Below are 12333 nucleotides of genomic sequence, written 5' to 3'. Positions count from 1 at the left end.
TCTAAGTATCAGTCTTTATTTTTAGATTGAACAGATTATATGTTGCTGTATCAGTATCAGAATTTTTGGCTGAGGTCTTCAAGCAGTTGTAATAGGTCAACAGTCAGGCTGTGATACATTTCACAAGTCTGAGCACCACAAAAACCCCAGGAAGAAAAGTTACATCTGCTTTACCTTTTTCTTCTTTCCTTCTTCCTTTTTTTTCCCCTTTTCTCTTTATTACCTTTTCTCCTTTTTCTCCTTTCCTTGCCTTTCCTCATCTCCCCTCCCTTCCCCAACTTTTTTTTCCTATCTTCTTTTTCCTTTTCTTTTTCTTCTTTTTTCTTTCTCCTTTTTTCTTTTTTTTCTTCTTTTTTTTTTCTTTTATCTTTTTTCCTTTTTCATTGTTTTTTCTTTCCCTTTCCCTTTTTCGTTTTTCTTTTCTTTTTCCTCTTCTGCCTTTTTTTCCCCTTTTTCTTCTTTTATTTTTTCTTTTTCTTTTATTTTTCATTTCTTAAGAAAACCAACAAACTATGATTGGGTTAAAATTTACATACCACAGAAAAAGTAAACAGTAGACCTCGATGAAGGAGATTCTGATGCCCCCATAGCAGCAAGGGAACAAATCTGGAATCCTCAGTGAAATGACACAGAAGAAGTGAGCTCAGAATTTGTTCCTGGTGTTTAACCTCATGTTTTACCTCAGAAGTTCAGAAACTGAGGTCTACGTGGCACTTTCTGATGTCCACCATGTGTGATTGCCTACGTGGTGTTGGTTTCTCCTACCTTTCTCCAGCTGCTGAGCTGCGTTTTAAAAAGATAGCTAAAAATACACAAGCACTTTCCTACGCCTTTTTCCATGTAAGCCATTGCGGAATCGTCACTGGGATGTGGCAGAAACAGGAGCAGGTGATCCCTGTGCATGACAATATCCATATGAAAAGGTTTTCCGTACTATGAGCTACTTCTCACACTGTTGTTTTAGCATGTTTTCTCTTGGCAGCTTTGCAAAATGCTTTCTTGTTTGCTTTGGATATATGCTAAACCAAAAGGAGCAATTGTGTCAGTAGCTTTGTTTTAAGAGAATACCAAGACTTTCTGACAACATTCCTTCTAGTTTATGATGCCTCTAGCAGACCTGATATAAATTCAGCAATAGAGAAGAGAGAAGAACATATTTTTCATAAGGTAGGATTTTCTCTAGTACTCCAGCTTTTCTTCTTCCTTTAGAAAAAAAATAATCACCAAAAAAACTTAAGAGCATTCATAACTGTTCCCACTTTACCTTGTATCCAACCTAGGCAGGACCAAGTTGAGTTTCAGAGATCAATAAGAGAATTTCTTTTAAAAGGTGGTTCCCAAGGGCTGAACCTATAAAGCACCATTTCTGCGGCTGTTGAGGTGAGCAGCATGTTGGCCATCATTCCACTGAAAACACTCTAAAGGCCTGTGTGTTGGTTTGAGGAGGCAGATCTGCTTCCAGTTGCCTTCCTTATCTAGGGGTAAGTTGTTGGACCAAACACCACACAGAAACAGGTACTGATGGGACGCCCAGGGATGAGGGGACCTACAGGATGCAGCACCTTGCACACTCCAGCTCATGGCCATTTCCCCAGAGTCTACCCAGAGTGAGGCAGAGCAATTCATCAATCTCTGACCGCTTCTGCAAGTTGGACAGTGTTTTCCAATCTTTTTCCTGTCTTTTGACAAAGTCTCCACAGTGCTGTCTCCTCCTGCCCATGCCACTGTCCTTGCAACATCTAGTCCTTCAGGGTGCCAGAGTGTGTAAAAAGATGATGAGGTGTTTAACAGGTAATTCAGGGTCAAGAGACAGGGCCTTCTCTCCATGCCAGAGACAGTAAACCAGAGAGTCCTGCAACCATATCCTTTTAGCAAATGCCACCATCTACCACTACTCAATAGCCTCTGGACCCCAACAGAGTGGAAAGGCAGGAGTACGCTGGTGTAGGAAGGTGCAGAGTGGGCTGGAGGAGGGTGCCAGCTCCTCTCCCTTCACCATGGCACATCAGCTCTCCTCTGCTCCAGGACGCAGGGGTATCCACTGCAGACGTTTCTCTGGGACAGGCCAGCCAGCGGGATAGGGTTGCACTGCTGCCCATTAGCATATCAGGCTGTTGCCACTCTGCTGCCCATGATAAGTGTCCCCAAAGAACCTATAAATAAATAACTAAACAGCCTGTCTCATACATCTTAGTTATTTGTGGGCCAAGAAGACAGGAAAATTTTTGAGGTGGCCTTGTCTCCTCTGGAGGTCCAAGCAGTCTGTCCTCCAGACACTGAAAACCATGCAGTGGCACTTCCATAAACCAGCAGCACGTTGAGGCACATTACGCACATTAAAAACAGTGAAAACCAATATCTCTAGGGGGGAAGAGGGGCAAGGAAGCTAAGCCCATTTTAGACCATTTTGCAGCATCCAGAAAGAGCCCAAGTATCTGCCTTGTCATCTGGCATAGCTCACATCACTGGGAAGTGACTTCTGCTCGTGTGTGGTTCCCCCTGTGCATACCTGTACAGGTCCTCCCAGCTGGAACTAGAACTGGCTATCTGTAGCTGATATAGGAGTGATTATATTTCATCAATAAGTCACATAGTTTAAGAACAGCAGGATGCAACTTGGGAAAAGGTGGTGAAGAAAAATTAGAGATGATATCTGGGCCTGTGAGAATGGTGGTGATGCTCACAAACATGAGAAAACTCTGACTTGGCCCTTCTTCCCTGAGGGAGTCTGGGTCAAAGCAGACTCATCGCTACCTCCATTTTCTGTGGTGGTCTCAGAATTTAGTATCATTGTAGGACTGCCCTTGCACAGAATGATTTTTAGATTTACATAGTCACGATGCTCATTTGCAGGTGACGTCATCCTGGAAGAACTGCAGATGCCCTAAATAGGTGTCATAGCTGTTTGTTCATTTTCTGCTGCTGGCTGGTGAATATGGATCAAACACTCAACCCATGCAACATGTGTTGGTACTTAAGGCAATGCAGTATTCCCACAAATGCTACATTTCAGATGGCATCCTATAATAACACTCTAACATGGAAAAGGAACCTGAACAGAGCTCACTTAGTAGTATTATACGTGATTAATTACTGTGAATATTCCTAGCAGAGAGGGATCTTCTTCCCTTCACAATCAATAGTAGTTTTTCTATGCTGACCTCACTGAAAGCAGGACCAGTCTGTATTTTACCGTGGCCATTTATAGTATCCAAAGCAGTCCAGAAGGGAGGGGTAAGCAGGGCATCTGATTCCATTGCTGTTCTGAGAGATCAGAGATGACCCTAAGGCACACTGGTTGATGGCCCCACATGTTTTTCTGAATACATCAGACGCTAGTTAGGGAGGAGAGGAGTGGTCTTCCGCCATGGCAAGTTTTCAGTTAAAATATCAGTAGACTGGCTATATGAGGGAGAATGAACCAGGATATTTTTAGCCAATTATTCTCTGAATTCTGGTTCTTTGTTTATTCTGAAAATTCCCATGGCTGTTACAAATGGCAGAAGCCTTGCCTCCTTGACTGAGGTAAATTCGATAAGGGAAAGGGTGGATGATACCACCTGTGCTACGCTGAAATGTGGTTATTCCCAATCAAAACCTACAAGGTATTGTCTGTCATATTAGACATGGACCAGTTGTCACACTTTTTTCTTTTATTGGCCTTTAAAAATACCTACAAAGTCATTATAAATAGACCTTCTTCCATTCAAGATGGCAACTTCATCCCTCTGCTGAGGGATGTAATTTTCAATATGTGCACTTGAAATGCAGCCAAGTGGAATCCAAATGTCACAACCCAACTGGACAAGAACCAGCCCTACACTTTGAAAAAAGTCTCCATAATATTGCAGTGTGGGGCCGGGTCCAATTTCTTTCACAGCCCATGAGGTACCAGCTGCTGGGGCACAGCTGGGTCTTCCCCAGCCTTCTGAGGCTGACACTCCCTAAAGCACGAGCCTCTTTGCAGCCTTTCTTCATTTTTTACATGTGGGTTTAATTTAAACAATTTTTATTCCACTTCTGCTCATAAAAATTAATCCCCTCCTGGTATGCAGGCTGCATTCTGTGCATGAAGCTATTTCACTGCATGGTGAAGTAACCTTCCAGCTTTTCATGGTGTCAGAAAGCTGACACCTCTTGATTTTTCCCTCCTAGACCCATCTATTGTTATTGACTTCAAGCTCCTGCTTTTGTGCTGAGTTCAGTATTTTATTTAGTAACTGATCCACACCAATTAAAGCATTGCCTAAATCCCCAGCTGTCCAAGGGCCTGATTCTTCGAACTCAAGCAAAGGTCCAACATACCGTGTTTCTTCCACCAGATTAAAGGGAGTTGTAGTTAAGGGACCTTGCCAGGGTGATTGTTGTGGTGATACCCTTCACAAACCAGATACAAGAGCATATTCCTGATGTGGGATTTGAATGCTACCAAAAATCAAATTACACAAAGCCTGTGACGGTTTTTTTAATTCAGGAGAGGTACCTACTGACTTCTAACCTGTACCAGTAGCAAAAACCATCAGTGGCACATTTGTGCCTCTCTGCCTTGATATTTTGTTTTAATGGTTGGAGTCTATTTTTATAAACCAGAGACAGAACCATGGTTTCCTGCTAGCTGCATTCTCATTGTGTTTATCTTTGCCTACATTTTACCTAGCAGGATAGGAAAACACCTTCAATGTTGCCCTCATTTTAGGACATGGTAATACTAAATGAGTGAGGAGTGGCACAGAAGAGATGCAGTGACCCTGATTAGCATTGCTTGCTCCCCTAAGTGCTTCCGCTACCCACAAAACACAGAAGAAAGAGCTGACAGTGCTGTGTGGGATGGTGTGAAGCCCTGACACTCCTGCTACACCACACCTCATGAAGCTTGTCGAGCACTTTGCATGCTTTTTAACAGACCACTAACATCAATTCTCTTGAGAAGTCCTAAATTAAAGCATTTTCTTTTCCATTTCATGCGTGGCAGCATGCCATTAAAGCAAAATAAGAAGGTAATGACAATGTTGATGACTTGAAAAGACATTCATATTTTCTTTTGCACAGCATCAACAGCACACCCTTCTGCAGAGATGACAAGATGCTCATAGACCCTTTGGTGCTGAAGAAGAAGCTCAATAGGATGGCAACAGAGCAAGGGGCCTTTGCTGTTCTCAGCAGCCTGCTGCTGTACGTCACCGAGCTCGCAGCCGGCAATCTGCAAATCAGCAACAAGAGGACAAAATGGGCAGACAGTAAAGAAAACAAGGTGAGTCATAACCAGCCATGTCCAGGTCCAATCAGGGCTCAGCATCCAACCAGATTTCAACTGTTGCGGTCCAGGTTTCTGAACAGCAATCGTGAGCCGTACACCAAGAAGAGAAGAGAAGTTGGCAAACTGGTCATTAAAGAAAAGCTGTGGGTGAGCAAGGCTGGTAACAAGCTGGACAGAAACAGAGACAGGAAGGGAGATGGAAAAGCAATGGGGGAGGATGCAGACACAGCACCCAGCGAGAGGGCCAGGTGGAGCAGCACGACTGGAAAAAACACAGTGAAGAACATTCTGAAGAAATTTTTAGCTGCTGAAGAAAAAGAAGACAAGGAGAAGTCTCCCAGATGGAAAAAGAAGGGGACAAATAGCGGTTTGCCAAAAATAGTCAACAGAAGTTCAGTCCTGTCCAAACTGAAGGAGCAGTTTGAACAAAGTGCTCTCTGCTCGGCTGCAGAGGTGAAAGCATCACTCTTGCGCAAAGGCGAGAAAAAGACAAAAAATTTCCCCAGCAGAAAAGCTATTCATAAGCCTGAGGTCAGAGTGCTGCGCATGGCAGCAATGACAGCCACAGGTATAAAGAGTCCAGAGTCCCAAAATTTAGTGTGCTCCATGGTCCCAGTGCCCAGACTCAGCATGGCTACCAAAATTAACCATCGTTGGAGCTGGTCAAAAAATAATGCCACAAAGCAGCCTTTTGGTCACGACACACTGCTGAAGGAAAAGGAGGAGTCCAGCAGAGACCACGGTGAGAACAAAACACTGGCAAATGCAGCACAGGACAGGGAGGACAAAGAGGAATTACCAGTGGCACTGGAGGCCGTGTCAGATGCAAAGGACTGTGCTGAGACAAAAATAGATTCTGCAAAACAAGGACCCAACTTTCATCCTGTTCTAGATAACTCTTCTACTACTCATAAAAACAAAGCTCTTGCAGACTGCATTCCTCCCTTATCTGAATGTAGCCTAGACTGTGACAGGAATAACACCCTAGCTGCTCCTGACACATCTTCACTATCAGGGATTACCAATGCTCTGCAATATGTTAAGGAAAACAGCCCACCTCCTGACTTGCCTTACTCTAGCACAGCTGAGAGATCCCATGAACAAAGTCCTCAGGATACTAAACCAGGAGAGATTCCTGAAATAACTATGTATGTCTACAGTTCAGAGGAAGATGACACAGAGCTCAAAGAGCCAGAAAAGGATCCTTTCTTTACAGGCCCAAAATATTTTCCAGAGCAGAAAGCACTGGAAAACATCCCGCCGTTTCACTCTCCAGGAGTTCAAGCATCTTGCGAAGTTGAGCCTCCAATGGACAATGGACATCTAGCTGTCCTTATACCAGCTTCAGGCAAAAAGCCACCAATAGTCCAAAAAGAGGCACTGGATTTAAGAGGTAAATGTTCTGAGGAAGCCAAAGAAGGAGCAAAATTTCACAGTGAAGACAAAATGTCCTCTACTTCTAGCAAAAATGATAGCAATGTCCCAAATATAGAGGAAGAAGAGGAGAATAAAACACCCAACAGCCAAATGCAAAATGAATCCAAAGCCACACAGACACAGTCTCCTCAGATAGCTTTTAGCCCACAAAATAACTTCAATAGTTCCAATGTGGATATATCAAATCCAGATGCAAATCAGAACACATCCACACTCTCCTCAAATGAGAATCAGGTTCTGAAGCCTGGTGCTGCAGAAGAAGAGTACATCTCTCCTCCTTTGGAAAAGACACAAAGTCCTTTGCCAGGTGACCTTGTGAAGCACAGTTTCTATATCACAGAAGAAGATTTTGGGAAGGATAAATTATCTTCAACAAGTGAAATGTTGAATCATGCAAACAATCAAGCCCTGCACAGGAGTACCTTGACTGACCTGGAGACCTGTCACAAGCCATCTGAATCTTTCATTGAACATGAAGAGGCCACTGCAGATGAGATGCCCTGGCCTGACTCTGAGGCATGGCAGTCACCCTTGTCAGCCCCTTTACCAATATCAATGAGTGGGATTGCAGGACAAAGTATCCATCACACTCTTCGAAATCCTCCAGCACTTCCACCTATTAATCTGGTAAGACAGGGAGCTGGTGGTATGGGACATGAACATGACAGCCATGGCTGTGAGAAGCATTCACCACACCCTTCAGACGAGGTGACAAACCATGGGAATGACACAATGGTGGAGAAGAAAACTACATGTGATTTTAAGAACCAAGCACTGTCCCCAAATCATGCAACAGAAAATGAAAACTCAACAGAAAAAGAGACAAATACCTGTCAAAGCTTTGAGAACTGTCTTTCACTTTCAACCAAGAAGCCAGGAAAACATGAAAATAAAACAACACTAGCAAGAAAGCCCCTATTACCCTTGGAGATGAACCAAACACCAACTTCAGATGATACCCAAAAGCAAGAATATGATATGCTGGAAGAGAGCCCAATTTCTTCATCAATTGAATTGGTCTCAGACCAAAAGAAGCATGCAAAAAGCAGAAATAAGATATCTGAACATACAAGGGATAAGCTCTTCTCATCAGATGATGACATGAAGTATGACAGTGATAGGATGGAGACAGAGGAGAAAGACGAGAGACATATCTTGCATAAATTTGAGCAGGAACAAGTATTCACACCAAATGATACTGTAGATCATAATGATTTTCCAAAGGAGAATAATGCTCACAGACCTCAAACATCCCAGTTACCTTCATCAGAACATGATACCAACATTCAAGGAGTGAAAAATACTGGACAGAGTTTGGAGCATCTAGCACCTTCAAGAGATTTTGTAAAACACGAACATGATATGACAGGAGATGAAAACATCTGTTGCAGTTATGAGAAAAGCCACCTGGCCTCATCAGATGAACCAACAAAACATGTGAATGACAGTGCAGGGCTAAAAAACATCAAGTCAAACTTCAACAATTACTCAATGCCACCAAGAAATACATCAAGAAACGACAACAAGACCACTGATGAGGACAATACCTCCCTAGAGACAAAGAAACAGATGCCATCAGGTGACTTTGTAAAGCTTGAAACTAAATTGGACAAAAAAGAGACTAAACGTACCTCTGAGAAGCTCCAGTCACCTTCTTCATATAAAGTGAAAAATCGTCAAGACAGAAGCTCTTCAGGAGAGAGGAAGCAAAAGACACCAACAGCAGAAGACACTGGATCACCTGAAATGAAGGCAGTAAAAGAGGATAACAAGCACCAGCTTTATGGGAAGCACCAGCTACCTCCATCAAGAAAATCAGAAATGCATGAGGAAAATATTCCAGGAGGAGACAAACAGCAAATGAGATTTGAAGATTTTCCAATACCTGATACAAATACTGCAAAAGAGAAGGACAAATTTCTAATTTCCAGGAAGTATCCATCAATATCATCAGAAACATTGGTTAAGCCTCAAGAAAATAACACCACAGAACAAAAGAAACAAACATCAGCTTCTTCAGGTTTTAACAAGCCTGGTACTACTGCTGTGAAAGAAAAACAAGGAGATCCAAATTCTGAGAAGCCATCTTCTTCAAACAAACTGCTGAAGCCTCAAGAAAAAAGCTCTTCAGGACAGAGGAAGCAAAAGACACCACCAGCAGAGGCCACCAGGTCACATGAAGAAAAGACTGTAAAAGAGGATGATAAATACCAGTGTTCTGGGAACAGTCAGTTACCTCCTTCAAGTAAATTATCTGAGAAAAATATTCAAGGAGAAAAAAACCCAAACACTGTATCCAAAAGTTTTACAAAGCCTGATGCAAATGCTGTAAAAGATAAAAGCAAAGATCCAAGTTCTGGTATGTGCCAGTCCCCATACTCAAATTTGCTGGTGAAGCCTCAAGAAAATAATGTCACAGCCAAAAAAGAGCAACTGCCACCACTACATGATGAAAAACCACTGTATAAAACTGGCAGTCCAGAAAAGAAAAGTGAACCTGAGAGAAGAGAGAAATACCAGCCAGGCTCTTCAGCTCAATCAGAGAACTACAGCAATGATGGCTCAGGAGAGGTGGGCCCTGTAGGTGATTTCACAAGTTATCAAGCTCCATTGCCAAGCAATGGCATAAATTGTAAAAGCAGTACTGTCCTAAAAAAGACCAGTTTGTCTAATACAGAGAAGTCCCCCAAATCATCCTCATCATTTCATGTTGCATCAGAAGATGAGGAAAATCCTGTTGGAAGTAGAAAAAAGCAGCCTGGATTTAAGAAATACACAGTGCTCTCATCAAAGACTTTGGTGAAGCATGAGAAAGATGCGGCTGAAAGGGAGGGGAGCTGGCAGGCAGCTGGCAAAACAAGTGAGAAAAAAGCAGAGCTGGAGGACTGCTCTAAAGCAATGCCATTCTCAAAATACACAGTGGAAAGCTACAGTGAAGGACCCTTAGATTCGGCTTTCAAACCATTGATCATTAGAGTAACTGACACATTTAAACATCACAGCTAAAAATTACAGCTACAGCTTAGGCAAGAACTTACAACTCATCATGTCACCAATTCTCTTGATCTTTCTTTTCTTCTTTTTTCTTTAGGGCATTATATTATCATTTTTTAATCACAAGGACATTGATGTGCATCTATTCGAGCTGGGCTTTTTTCCTTTCTTAAACATTAGCCCGAAGACATGAATTAAATTAATCACTGCAAGTGAATTAGCTAATCACTGAATTAATCATCAGTTTATAAATTAAATATGAGGAGGGTTTTGAGATCAGCATGAATTCATCCCTGTCTCAGACTCTCCTTGCTAACTAATGGGCTTTGTTTGTAACAAAGACAACTGTTCAGGCTGAACTCTATTTGTATTTACTTGTTCCAATGCAACTCTGCTAGTACTTCTTCAAGGAATAGTGGCAGGCAGTGTAGCTTTAATTATGTCAAAAAGTGCTTGTTCTAAGCTCTGCCTTTTCACAGATTAGCAGAAACTGTTGATCTATTGCTGCACTGAGTGATGCTGTTAGCAGAAGTAGTGAGGGAAGAAGGGGAATGCTTCATTTGTCTGCATAAAAATCCTAAAAGGACACTTATGCTACAAGAGGATTTACCGCAAATGCAAATGTTCAGCCTCATTAATATTAATATTGGAAAAATAGTGATTTAACCTCCTCTGAAGCTATTTGCGCTTCACCCATACACTGTGTGCATTATTGTTGTAAAGGTACACCATTTGAAGGGGTTCTTAATTAATCCAGATGAATATGCAACAAGCATAAGAGCTCAGAAAAGCTCAAGGCTGAAAGGCCATGAGGACAAGGTAAGCCAGACAGGCTGAACACTTTGCCATGGCAGTTCAGCTCCTCCTGGGACATCTGTCCCACTCCAAATCCTGGGGCACACAGATGTGAGGCAGGTGCCTCAACTTACATCAGAAGTCTTAGGAAGTGTTTATTTTACAATGCAATGTGGAACAGAGCAGTAAAAAGCAGCCAGTCTCACTGAATCCTACTAATGGGGTATGATTTTTTGTGTTTACAGTGATAGCGACTTCTGCACAAAGTTCATGTGTGATGAACGTTGTTTTGGAGAAGTGAGAGTGGGGTTGCTGCCTTCGGTGTCTCAGTAAAGCTATGAGAGACAGAATGTCCTACAGCATCAACCCTCCCATACACAAGTTTAGCTTAGCATTGTAACCACACATTCATGTTAAAACCTATTGTGGAGGAACCCTAAAGCCATATTCTAAGGATCCACCTTCAGGAAGTTGCAGAGATACCCAGAGAGAGTTTATACAAACAAGGTCCTGCTTCCCCAAGGCAGTGACTTCCCTTTAATTTTTAAGATGCTCTCCATGACCACACTGTGCAGCCGAGGGCTGGCTGTTCCTCCAGCCCAGGTTGGCAGAATGCCCCGACCCACTGCCAGCAAGAGAATGAGGACAAGAACAGGCTGGCAGCAAGCTGAGATCAAACCCTATTGCCAGCACAATGCACATGAGTCACATACGTGACAACTGGGCTGGCCTGGTCGGGGACACTGCTGGGATGAAGTGGGGACATGAATATTGTTTCTCCTGACCACTGAGGAGGCTTAAACTTTGATTTCTTTTTCCTTTACAACACATCAAGAATTAGGCTTTCTGACATCTGGAGGGGCACAAAATTAAAATCATAATTGTATATCACACCAGCCCTCAAAAAATAAAATTAATTTTATTGAAGATACAAGACTGCCCTTCCACGCAAAGGTGTATTTCACCCACCAAGCTTTTATGGACTGGCAACCATAAAGGCCACTTGGTACTAAACCTAAACCATAATTTCCTTTTTATTGCCCATGATTTCATTTCCCATTTGAGAAAAGTCCTTACAGCATAGAGCATTTTGCGCCAAACTTGAGTAATAAATTCTCTATTAGCTGGCTTCTCCTGCCAGCACAGGAGAATCACAGAACTGTTGTGGTTGGAAAAGATTTCTAAGACCATCATGTCCAACCATTAACCCAGCACTGCCAATTCCACCAGTAAAACATGTACCTAAGCATCACATCCACATGTTTTTTGAACACTTCCATGGGCAGCCTGTCCCAATGCCTGACACCCATTTTGGTGAAGAAATTTTTCCTAATAGGCAATCTAAATCTCTCCTGATGCAACTTGAGCCCATTTTCTCTTGTCCTATCACTTGTTACTTGGGAAAGGAAACCAGCCCCCACCTGTCTACGACCTCCTTTGAGATAGCTGCAGAGAGCACTAAGGTCCCTCCTCAGGCTCCTTTTCTCCAGGCTAAACAACCCAGCTCCCTCAGCCACTCCTCATAAGATTTGCGCTCCAGACCCTTCCCCAGCTCTGTTGCCTTTCTCTGAACATGCTCCAGCGCCTCAATGTCCTTCTTGTAGTGAGAGGCCCAGAACTAAACACAGGATTTGAGGTGCAGCCTCACCAGTGCTGAGTGCAGGGAGACAATCACTGCCCTGGTCCTGCTGGCCACACTGTTCCTGATACAGACCAGGATGCCACTGGCCTTCTTGGCCACCTGGGCACACTGCTGGCTCATGTTCAGCTTCTGTCAACCAGCACTCCAAGGGTTCTTTTCCACCAGGCAGATTTCCAACTGCTCTTCTCCAAGACTGTAGAGCTGCAGG

At 43.0% G+C, this 12333-nt stretch overlaps 1 protein-coding gene across 1 annotated transcript; it reads left to right on the top strand.

Moving 5' to 3' along the window:
- Nucleotides 1-1367: 1367 nt before the first annotated feature.
- LOC127463392 (uncharacterized) lies at nt 1368-10108 on the top strand. Its single transcript, XM_051772730.1, has 3 exons — nt 1368-1380; nt 2854-2970; nt 5050-10108. The coding sequence occupies exons 2-3, from the start codon at nt 2936-2938 to the stop codon at nt 9698-9700; spliced, it is 4686 nt and encodes a 1561-aa protein (XP_051628690.1). The 5' UTR covers nt 1368-1380; nt 2854-2935; the 3' UTR covers nt 9701-10108.
- The last annotated feature ends 2225 nt before the right edge of the window (nt 10109-12333 follow it).

The sequence above is a fragment of the Manacus candei genome, unplaced genomic scaffold (assembly GCF_025592945.1).
Source record: "Manacus candei isolate 608988 ecotype Guabito, Panama unplaced genomic scaffold, ASM2559294v1 h1tg000159l, whole genome shotgun sequence".
Classification (NCBI taxonomy): domain Eukaryota; kingdom Metazoa; phylum Chordata; class Aves; order Passeriformes; family Pipridae; genus Manacus; species Manacus candei.
This window is presented reverse-complemented; position numbering and strand designations above follow the sequence as displayed.

Bases quoted from the DNA above. Each gene is read 5' to 3' on its own strand.
- LOC127463392 (XM_051772730.1), top strand. From the start codon at position 2,936: ATGGATCAAACACTCAACCCATGCAACATGTGTTG. The intron at 2,971-5,049 runs GTACTTAAGGCA...TCTTTTGCACAG, and splicing joins AACCCATGCAACATGTGTTG to CATCAACAGCACACCCTTCT.